An 11,449-nucleotide genomic window follows, 5' to 3' on the forward strand; every position below is an offset into this window, starting at 1 on the left:
TTTAAATTTTTATGATTTTTTAAACAAATCAATATTAGAGTTAACATAATTGATCTTTCGTGTTCTTCTCATTGCCTTAGTGTCAGGGTATTCGAGTTTAATTTGATTTTATTAATTTTGTCATTTATTTAATTTTTTTTTACATTATTATTGCTACTATATTGCTAAATTTCATATTATTAATTCTTATTATTCTTTTGAATGATATTGTTTTTATTTAGTTTATTATTTCCAATAATATCATTAATTATTTTAATTATGTAATTTTAAAATTTACAAAATAATAAAAATAACATGTTTGATTAGCAAGTTGGTGAGTTTATTATTTTAAATAGTAGTCTTTTCAACTTTATAATATTAAAAATTTAAAATAATCCAATCAAAAATAATATGTTCGAAAAACACATTAACAAATACTATATTTAAAAATTTGAAGATATTTTTGTCGTTTGGATTAATAAAAATTTAAAAAACATGATCAATTTCATTTTAAGCCCGTGTTACTACAATTTCTAACTTGGTGGTTCTTTAGCTTAATTTTTGAAAGATAGAGAATCTAATAACTAATATTATTTTATAAGAAGTTTTTGTACCATAAATGAATTTTTCAAGGAGGCTGAATGCTATTAGCACAATCATTCTCTTTCAAAGTTTATATCAAGATAAGATATTTTATTATATTTGACTAATTAAAATATTTTTTAAAATAAAGTATTTTATAGAATGAATGTTGGATCTACCATCAATACTAATACATTGTCGCATGCAACACAATTTTTTATAATTGATTTGATTTGTATTATCACAAAAATTCTTTCTTACGTGATAGTCTCGCAAGTCAATTTTGTGAAACGGATATCCGAATTAATGAAAAAAAATATTATTTTTTATGTCAAAAATATTATTTTTATTGAAGGTATGACTAGGGCGATCGGTCACACATGAGAAGTCCATTATCAAGTGTATAAATTATAACATGTCAAGGGTAGTGAATGTCAATTACATAAAATATAGGATAGGTGTACAAATTACTCAATATGATTTATATTAAAATATAAATGATATCATAATTATAAAAATTAACTAAAAGACATACTGCAATTTGAAATAATTATAATCAAAAAGAGGTCATATCATAATTGAAAAAAAATTTAATGAGAGGCTAAACTATAATTTAAATAAATTATAAAATGGAAAAAAAAATTGGTCAAGATATTTTTTTGTTGTCTCAGTTATATATAGAAATATATTATAGAGATTCTTAATAATAGTAATAAATAAATTTTAATTCGAGTCATAATTTATTTAAGTGAAATGAAATTTCCAATTTTCTACTAAAAAACCAACTATTACGACAATTAAAGTGTTGTTTATGCTGAATGGAAAATATGTTTAATATTCAGTTTGTTGGATAACTAATAAATGAGTTTTTTTTGTTACACAATGACGTCCAGAAAAGTATGTTGTAACCGTTTGGTTTTTACATGATCGTTTGTTCATCGCAGAATGAGTATAATAATTGATGTACAAATACTTGATATACATGTTACATCAATCATATATTAGAGTACATGTGTGAGATAACTAATAAATGAGTTTTTTTCCCCTTTGACTTTGTCTTTTCCTTTGCGTTTGTTCTTTTCTTATCATCATTTTGTATTTCGTTGATGCTTCAAGCCTTTCTTTTCTAATTATCTGTAACATTTCTCTTGAGTTCGTTTGGTTTCTGAAAAATCACTTTTAAGAAAGTATACATGATAATTAAATCTTTTTATTTAAGCATCTATAGTTGATCATAATGCAGTACTTTGGAGTGATTTCTATATCTAGCTTCACAGAATTCGTGCAATTAAACCCATAAGGTGTTTTGGTAACAAATTGTAACAGTTAACGTGTATCTCGTATAAAAAATCTACATCCAAATATGTGTATTATAAAGTTATTAAAAATTTACTCAAAAAAATCTACATAATTCTCTAAAATAAAGTCAATAAATTAATTGATATAGCAATATATTGTCTATTTATTTAAAAAAAATAATTATTTTTTTTTAATAATAATCAGTTAAAATGTGCCAGTCTTGTGACGGTAAACACACAGCTTTCAAATATTTGAATATTAAAATTTTCCACTCGGTCAGTGAACAAAACAATACAACATAAAAGACACTTTTAACCACTCGAAAGGCAGAGAAAAGCTGAGAGGACCAAAGATGGATCACACAAGAACACATATATCGTAATCATATATGTACACTCTTTAACTTCTTGTCATGGAGACAGTGACACTGACAAATTTGGTCTCCTCTCCATTAGCCATGCGATGGCAGAGGATTTTGCTGTACTTGTCGAATAATGGATCCATTGTGGATGCTCCAAAGTGTTGGACTAGTAATGGTTCCGCCACGGATCTCATGCAACTGCCCACGTCGTAGTACCCGTCCTCAGCCCCGGCGGGATAACGACCTTTGTGACAGGCGGCCCACGGGATTTCCAACGTCTCTAGGTGGTCGATGCTGAAGCTGCCTTCCTTCTCGACCTCCTTCCTCACTTCTGTGGGGGATGGTGTGTATTGAGGGATGTTGAAAGATTGCAGCTTTTCTTTTTCTATCACTCCGGTCCTATGTATAAAAATCAGATATTCACGTGCATGGGACGAGACTTTAGACATTGAACTTCCAAGGACTTGTACAAAACTTAGTTAATCCAAATTGATATAAGACTTCCTCTGTTATGGGCTTTGATGGACGAGCTCCGATAACAACTATTTCGTTCATATCTCATGAAATGAGCAATCCAAAATTTCTAGAATAATCAGTTACACCTTCATATAGTCCTCATGTATGCTCGATCCCTTTCTACACGAAATTTAATGTTGTATATATGTCATGTTATTTTATGCGAGAATATTTGTGTGATTTTTCATGTTTTTTTGGTTATCCCTTGTTCGACTGATATTGGTTGGCCTAAATTTGCGGCAGGATACAGCTCTCACATCGATTAGTGAAATGTTCTTTGCATTTTGTTTTTCGTCAATTATTCATGCTTATAAAGTTATTATAATTAAGAATTTAATTGTAACATTAATAGATACGTACCTCAGCTACCATTTGTTTGAGAGCCAGGGCCAGCAGCTCCCAAAGATAGCAGCACTCCTTGCTACAAGCATCCTCACTTGTCCTACCCAGTATAGTTAACACCATTCTTCCACCGGATACTACTTCCTCCGAACGGCACCTGAGGAAAGTCGAAAAATCTGTTCGAAATTGATTGTAGTATGCATCGATCACCTGTCGTGGGCTTGCACTAGCCATGTAAATATTATCTTTGTTCAGTAATTCCACCTCTTTTGGAATCTGATTAAAAAAAATATATTAAAAAATTGGAAATTATATCAAGTGATTCTGTTCCGGCTTGTTGATATTCAAAGTACTAGACTCTAGTTTCATGGGTCCGAATCGAACCTTGGAAAGCCACATAAGACTATAAGAGGAATGGATAAAATGCAGAGTGCGCGAAGAAAAAAGCCTGCCATAAAATGATCCTGGAACCGCAGACACAAAGCATGGACTGACTCGGCCCCGACTCGTTTCGTCTTGTAACTCCAGTTGAAACATAGGCAAATGGACCTGGAAAATGGAGTTGAAGTCATTCCCGTTCAGATCATTCAAATGTATCTGAAACTCAGGAGGCTGCTGGCCGAGTGTTCGGCATAATTTGAGAACCATTTGACAAGCTCCGTCGCGACAACCATCGTATTTGGTCCGCTGGAACAACCCAATTCAGCCATGCACAAGTTCTTGGGGGCATTCATACTGATGTAAAGTTCAGTCATGGCTTCCTCTGTTATCGGCTTTGTCATGGATATCACCTTTCTCTGCACTCATGCAAGCCAAAGTTAACTTCACAAGCTATTTGAATCCAAAATTATGCTGAAATGGGGTTTTCAAATTTAGAACGAAATCGCATTTTATTCGATATTTATTTAGAAAAAATTAATCTGAACCTGAGGTGACAGATTTTGGATGAAGAATGTCATGTACCTGAAGCAAGGAGTTATTGGCGTAACTGGTGTCTCCCAAACCTCCATTCATGTGAAGCACTTGCTTTACTTCCATTTTTTTTTTTAATATTCTTGATTTATATATATAATTTCTCTCTTGTTTCTTTCGTTTTGATAAATTGGAAGGAGGAGGGAATGAGTTATTTATAGGCGGGCGGATGTTCCATGGGGGAATAAGCAATTGAAAATCAAATTGTTAGAATTTCAAAAGTATGCGATAAAATTCATTAAAAAGGGAGATGATTGCTACTATATTATTAAAATCGATGATCCAATAAATGGAAAACAAATTATTCAAACATATATATTGAAAATAAAGGAATTTCAAATATGGGTATTTTTTGTTGATATGTTTATAATATTTTAGAAAAATAAGAGGACGATACTCATAATTATTACAGTCAAAGAATTAAAAAATATATAAATGTTCATCTACCAATCAATATTCAAAATTAGATTACTTAGTTTGTTCAAAGTCTAAAAAGAAACATCTCAGTGGTTTTGTCGTCTTGTAATATACTGATGTTTGTACCAAATTCATGTCGTCTCGTAACAAATTTAGCTGGATATGTATTGTAGAAGCACATAAACGGATAAAAGATACGACCGAATACCCACTTTCCAGTAACGTGAAAGGAGCTGCCTTGCTTGAAGTTTGGCGACGAGCACCAGCTAGCTAAATTTTTTTCATGTAGATTTCAAATCCAGGCTGTGCCACTGTACCAATCGATATTCAAAATTAGATTACTTAATTGGTTCAAAGTCTGAAATGAAACATCTCAGTGGTTATCGAAATAATTCATCAAAATTAATATGAATCACAAATTGACGTCAAGTTGTCTCAAAAATATATATTTGATTTTCGAAATTATCGAATACAAGCTGAAGTAAAACACGTTTGAATATTTTTCGACCCAGACTCAAGTAAAAATCGTTTTATCTGATAGTTCGCGACAAACTCACAAACTTGAACTCGAGCATTCGATTTCGAGTTTTATAATTTTTGTGATATTAAGTTCGTCTACACACTAAGACATGATTAAAAAAATTTTTATTATTTTCTTATCTTCCTGAATTAGAGGGATATATTGGTAATATTGTGTTAATTTTGACGATTTTAAGAACTCTCCCCAATTACACTAAGCCAATACGCTAAAATTTCTTAAACCCCTTTTGCTGCGCTTTTTCTTGATCCTTAGTTTCGGCCCCGTTGTCAACTTTACTGTCTGCGATTTTTCAGGTATTTAATTTCATTACATTTTTCGATTAATTTCTTGATGTTAATTTGATCTGGGATTTCGCTTTCCAGTTTTTTCTTGATTCCTTCCCATTTTGTTTGTTTGTAGTGCATTGCTTTTTATGAATATTTATGGTAATCGTATATGAAACCGGTGCGGTTAGTTTACTTTCTGGTGTATTTGGAGAGATTTGATTGTGGGATACACTACTGGTGTCGTTTTGTTGGGTTTTCTCGTCGCGTTATGCTCAGATGTTGGTGAATTTTGCCATTACTGTAAACCCGATTGGGGTACAAGCAAAGGAGTACATAATCGAAACAGAAAGAAAAAAAGCACAGTTTTTAGGGAAAATGAGAAATTTGGCTGTTCTTGAGGGAAATAGGTGAAGAGATTCCGTTGTTATAAAAGTTGATCTCAAATTATTGTTTCAGTCAGTAGATCTCTGTACGGAAATTACGGAACCGAGTTTTATGTATTCATGTTGCCTATCTTAGTCATTCTGCCCTTCACCAGTAACGTTGAGAATCATACATCTCCACAGAAATAATATTTCTCTGATTTAGCACGACAACCGGTAGAATCATGAAGCTACATTCGAAGTAACGACATTTCGTGTTTATGCATTTCATCGTTGTTATCTGAGTGGCTGTCAATCGGCATTCGCGCTGTTGCGTACGTTGGTGTCCGCTTTTGTGTTTTCTTGGCTTTCCTCTTTTCAATATAGAATCACTCAGTATCTAAATTCTTGTTGTGTGTGATATGTATGATCATCGCGGATTATTAGCTAAACATGGACACAATCCGTCCACTCGGGTGACCCTTTTGATCATCTCATACAGAATTAAGCTTCAATGGAAAGTAAATTTTGTAAACGTATTGTACAACTATATTATCCTGAGATGCCTCAGTCCTAGTGCCTCTTTTATTCCATCAAGCTATTTCATGATCTTCATAAGTATTAATGCCCAAGACTCGCTACCTCTTTTATTATTAATTACATAGAAGTGCTTATGTTTAAGAAATTAACCTTTTGAATTTTTTCCCTTCTTCCCTCTAGTTGGGGGGAGCACATTTGGGTATGATGTCTGATTCTCCTCCAATGTTATTCCAGTACAACTCAAATATGCCTCTCTCTTTGCACGTGCTTGGATCTTTGGAGGATAGGTTGTGTTAGTTTTTAGAGCATTTTTGTTTTCTAACTGAGTTTTAAAAGTTGAGCTTAATACTTATTTTATTTCTTTCTATTCCGAATGTAGTATTGCTTTCCTTATTTGTTTTTTAGATTTAGATGCTTTAATTGAAACCCGACTTGGTATCTTTAAAATTTCTGAAGTACTGAATTGATTGTTCCTTTGTTGCTATTCTGCAATGAAAGCAGTTGGAAACAAAGTCCTGTCTCGTTTGATGTATGCTAAGAGTCTAGCATGTCTGGTAATGTTGCTTTCATAAATGAGGATGCTTCTTCTGGATCAGGAGAGGACACAAACATGTTAGACGGGAATAGTAAACATCAGCATGCAACTCCGAATTCAGGACATCGTAAGAGAAGTCGTAAGGTTACAGGAGATGCTATCGTCGATGCTATGCTTGAATTAGCAGCTGCTTCAAAAATGAGGACAGCTGCAATATTGAGAAACGAGGAGCGGTTCACAATTAGCAAATGCATAAAGGTATTGGATGAGACACAAGGAGTTGATCAAACTCTCTACTTCTATGCTTTGGAATTATTTGAAAATCCCTTGGCGAGAGAAACTTTTTTATCGCTAAAAGATGAGAGACGGTTACCGTGGTTGCAGAGAAAGTTTAGAGCTTCCTCGGGTTCAACATCCTGAGGAATTTGATACCTTTTATGGGCTTGTTTCTTTGGGAGTTTTCGATTTTTATCGAATATGTAGTTAAGATCCTTGTTCACAATTTACTTGTTGGACTTTTTTTGTTCAAGATTTAGTGATTCAATAGTGTTTTTAACACCATATCTGTCCCAAAAGAACAACCGCATCCACCTTCTGGGAGTGCTTGTAGTGGAAAGCTATGAAATTGTTCCTGCATTTTATTATTGGGAGCAACTTGTGAGTTTTAATGTGTTTACTTAAATAAATATAAATCATTTAAATTATAAAATAAATAATTTGAACATCCATTCTCATTGTCTGAAAACTGACGAATTAGACTTGAGATTTTTGAAAATAAATTTTTTTGATTAAGTTTGCTTTTTAAATAATTTGGTTTCTAACTGATTACCTTATCCGACTTTAAACTATATGTTCATTTATTTCATTGCAAGAAAAAAAAATTAATTTATGCTTTAAAACATTTAACGGGTGAAATTTTTTTTAACAAATGGTAAATATTTAATATGACATTTAATTTATTTGAGTAAAAATTAATAAAAATAATTGTAACGAATAATTTTACTTCGAGGGTAATTACAATGAATAATAAATAAAATTAATTATAATGAATAAAAATATCGTAAGTCTTCACGTTGAATTGTGGAAGGGCAACATTATCAATGGATCATCTAGTATGTTCACGTATTTTTATTTTGAATTCAGATGATCAAATTAATATATTACATTGAATTAAAACATAGAAAAAATGTTACTATAAGTGCAACATAGACTGAGCATAGATATACATATGATAATTTATTTTTTTTCCAACGTATAATATAAGTTTGTTTTGTTAATTAGGTATCCTCATTCCCCCAGCGATCGTTCAAGCCAGTGTGACTGAATGGTACGTAAATCACGTGCCGCCCAACCTACAGAAAGACACACCTAATATTTACTCGTCAATCATTATAATTTTACTTGCATATATACCACCAAATATATATACTTAGCCATAAAATAAGTTATACAAGTATTAAATAATTATATGAACATGGAATGTGGCCACGGCCGTGTCGTATGTGTCACCGGAGCTGCCGGATTCATCGGCTCTTTGCTCGTGATGAGGCTTCTTCAACGTGGCTATATCGTCCGTGCAACCATTCGCGATCCCGCGGGTACTTATCTATAAATTTTATTCGATGATATATGAATATGATACGATGTACAAGAGATTAAAAGTTGTTATTATGTGGTACTTGGGTGAAATTTTAACATTCATACGATGAAATTAATTTGCACGTCGTGCTAGAAAATATGAAAAAGGTGAAGCACCTAGTGGAACTTCCCGGAGCCGACACGAACCTGACGCTGTGGAAAGCGGACATGATGGTGTCAGGGAGTTACGATGAGGCTGTCCAAGGTTGTGAAGGAGTGTTCCACATGGCGACCCCGATGGATTTCGAATCCGGCGATCCGGAGAATGAAGTGATAAAGCCCACAGTTGAAGGTGTATTGAGCATCATAAGTTCGTGTGCAAAGGCCAAGACTGTGAAGAGGCTCATATTCACTAACTCGGCTGGGACTGTGAATGTTGAGCCACAACAGAAACCAGTGTACGATGAAGAAAATTGGAGCGATCTCGACTTCATCAACTCCACGAAAATGACAGGATGGGTACTAAATTTTTTGCCTATATTTCCTTATCATAAATATTCCTATTTCAAATTTGGCGGTATTACACGAAAATAGTTAACTCACGTTGCTATCAAAATCCATTGCAACCCATGAAAAAGTAATTCAAGTATCTCTTGCAATGCAAACCAATGCAAGACAAGAATATATATATCAAATGATTTAGATGATATAGATAGTTCGGCATCGTGTGAATATATAGTGGAAGAATGGTGTTTTGCTCTACTAACAATTAGATTCATTGTGTTCATTTTCTGTGTAGATGTATTTTGTATCCAAAATCTTGGCTGAGAAAGCTGCAATGGAAGCTACAAAAGAAAACAACATAGATTTTATTTGCATTATACCACCAGTAGTGGTTGGCCCCTTTATTATGCCTACTCTCCCCCCAAGCCTGATCACTGCACTTTCTCCAATAACTGGTAACTCAAATTTCCATTTGCTTCAAGTTTATGTCGATCAAAACACGTATATCTGATTGGTACTAACACATGTTCTGTGGTGAATCTTGATTGATCAGGAAACGAGCCCCACTATTCGATCATAAAACAAGGCCAGTTTGTGCATGTAGATGATCTATGTGAGGCGCATATATTCTTGTTTGAGGATCAAAGGGCACAGGGAAGATACATTTGCTCATCTCATGATGCAACAATTTATGATTTAGCCCAAATGATCAGAGACAATTGGCCAGAATATGACATCCCAACTGAGTAAACCACCTTCTCTACTGATCTCAAATCATGTATAATATTTATGTTTGATTGGTTTTCTGCGATTTTTCGAAGCGTTGACGAAACAAATGCAATTAAGATGCCAACAATTACATAATTTAATATCTAGGGAAAATAACAAAACTAGTCATGTAACTTTTGGTCCTCCGGTTGGTCAACATTTGTTCTTGGAGTAATGATTTGATCTTTTTTTACATTTTCAACATGGCGCTATAAAATGATGCTAAACATATCATAAATATCTAATGTCGTGTCAGTAATTATCTAGCAGTAAAATGTTGACTGATTAAAAGACTGAAAACTAATATAGATAAACTTGCGAGATCAATTTTACATTTTTATCTTAATCTTTCTGCTTAGCCTAAACTCACTCGTGATTTTTATATATTATGGGAACATTGGTAGATTTGAAGGGATTGACAAGGACACGCCAGTGGTTCGTTTCTCCTCCAAGAAGTTGACAGGAATGGGTTTCACATTCAAGTACAGCTTAGAGGACATGTTCAGGGAAGCGATCGAGACGTGTCGCGAAAAGGGTTTGCTCCCATATTCCACCCGAAGCTGCAGAGTCGAAGAAAACAAGGGAAAAGAGCAACTTCCGATTTCGAAGGAGATAATTGCCAATGGAGAAGTGAATGGAGTGCATTAGGAAATCAAGTAGAAGTTTATGAGAATATTGGCAAAATAAAAAAACTATGAAAAGAATTTGATCAATTTCATGTTGTTTCGTGATCCCATATTTCTTGAAGGTCTGTTTTGCTATTTACATAAAAGAAAATCGATAATACTGTGAATTCTCTCTGTAATGGATAAAGTAAGACAGCTTGGTCCTGATCCCATACAGTAAACGCCAGCTGTCGGTGACGTAATTAGGGAGAAAAAATACAGTGTGCTTCCTACGTTGTACCCTGGTTTTCAAATATGTGAAAGCCACAATGTTTGATCCATTCAACGTTGAAAAAAGCATGCAAGCCAAAATTATTGGTCAACTTCATTTTTAATATTATATCAATAACTTGTTATATTAATTATTGTAAACTAATAACACTAAAACTCAAATATTTTAATACATGTCATTCTTCTCAACAATTTTCACCCCGTAATTGTACTTCTAATAATTCATTATAATCGAACAGATGCATTTGACTCTTTTATCGATTGTAAAATCAAGTCGATGGTAATGCTGGTGATGATATCCTTGGATAGCTCGGGTCATGGATTGTACCCGGGTCAGGGGTATGGATTGTACCTGGGTCACGGACGACCCGGGACACTGGATGGATAGCTCAAATTGGGGAGAATATACGAAAAGGATCACTAGAGCCCGAGCAGTTGAACGTCCGGGACGTCTTTTCTCCGGGCGATTGGATGTCCGAGCTCTCATGCAAACTTCCGAGAGACTTTCTACCCAGGCCATCTCGATATCAGCACCACACTCAAGTACGCCAGTAGGGTAGGGTGTAGGCGGCCGTCCTATCTATGATACTAGGTGGTTGACAAAATCAAGCAGGCGGGATGTGACTAGTATGAGATTTGACATGTCAGGATATAGGGTACAATCAGCTGCCCTACTATAATGAGTAGGTAGCACGAAGAACGAGGTCATCATTACTTTTCCTACTATAAATACCAGGTTATCTCTTGGCATTTAGGATTCATTCATTTTATTGTCTACACTCCTACACCAATATCACAACCATCACTTGGTTACATTGGTCTTTTGTTGAGTCATTCACTGACTTAAGAATCGGAGTGGCCACGCCGGACACCCCTCCGGCGCCCATTCACGAGTTTCTTTCCTTGTGTACAGGTTACAGCTGGAGCCATATTACAGATATATATATTCATCACAGATATACTCTCCTTTGCTCTTATTTCCTTCATTATC

The 11,449-nt window shown here is 34.1% G+C and overlaps 2 protein-coding genes and 1 long non-coding RNA gene across 3 annotated transcripts; 2 read left to right on the top strand and 1 right to left on the bottom strand.

Annotated features, from left to right (window-relative positions):
- Window positions 1-2,062: 2,062 nt before the first annotated feature.
- On the bottom strand, window positions 2,063-4,132 carry LOC140974076 (salicylate carboxymethyltransferase-like). The gene is given in 5 exon segments (XM_073437299.1): window positions 2,063-2,612; window positions 3,094-3,355; window positions 3,464-3,726; window positions 3,729-3,876; window positions 4,043-4,132. Coding segments are annotated over 5 exon segments (1,101 nt in total). The 5' UTR covers window positions 4,118-4,132; the 3' UTR covers window positions 2,063-2,259.
- A 950-nt stretch (window positions 4,133-5,082) lies between these two features.
- Window positions 5,083-7,380, top strand: LOC140974077 (uncharacterized). The gene is made up of 2 exons (XR_012174715.1): window positions 5,083-5,302; window positions 6,679-7,380. It is a non-coding gene; the product is annotated as an uncharacterized lncRNA (long non-coding RNA).
- Window positions 7,381-8,133: 753 nt separating this feature from the next.
- On the top strand, window positions 8,134-10,508 carry LOC140974078 (dihydroflavonol 4-reductase). The gene is made up of 5 exons (XM_073437300.1): window positions 8,134-8,310; window positions 8,445-8,809; window positions 9,090-9,249; window positions 9,348-9,540; window positions 9,967-10,508. Exons 1-5 carry the CDS (start codon window positions 8,181-8,183, stop codon window positions 10,208-10,210), a joined length of 1,092 nt encoding a protein of 363 aa, XP_073293401.1. The 5' UTR covers window positions 8,134-8,180; the 3' UTR covers window positions 10,211-10,508.
- Window positions 10,509-11,449: the final 941 nt, after the last annotated feature.

This window comes from Primulina huaijiensis, chromosome 3 (assembly GCF_012295235.1).
Source record: "Primulina huaijiensis isolate GDHJ02 chromosome 3, ASM1229523v2, whole genome shotgun sequence".
Classification (NCBI taxonomy): Eukaryota; Viridiplantae; Streptophyta; class Magnoliopsida; order Lamiales; family Gesneriaceae; genus Primulina; species Primulina huaijiensis.

Excerpts from the sequence above, each read along its gene's own strand:
- LOC140974078 (XM_073437300.1), top strand. The coding sequence starts at position 8,181 with ATGAACATGGAATGTGGCCACGGCCGTGTCGTATGTGTCACCGGAGCT. Across the intron at positions 8,311-8,444 it reads AACCATTCGCGATCCCGCGG|AAAATATGAAAAAGGTGAAG; the intron begins GTACTTATCTAT and ends ACGTCGTGCTAG. Across the intron at positions 8,810-9,089 it reads CCACGAAAATGACAGGATGG|ATGTATTTTGTATCCAAAAT; the intron begins GTACTAAATTTT and ends TTTTCTGTGTAG.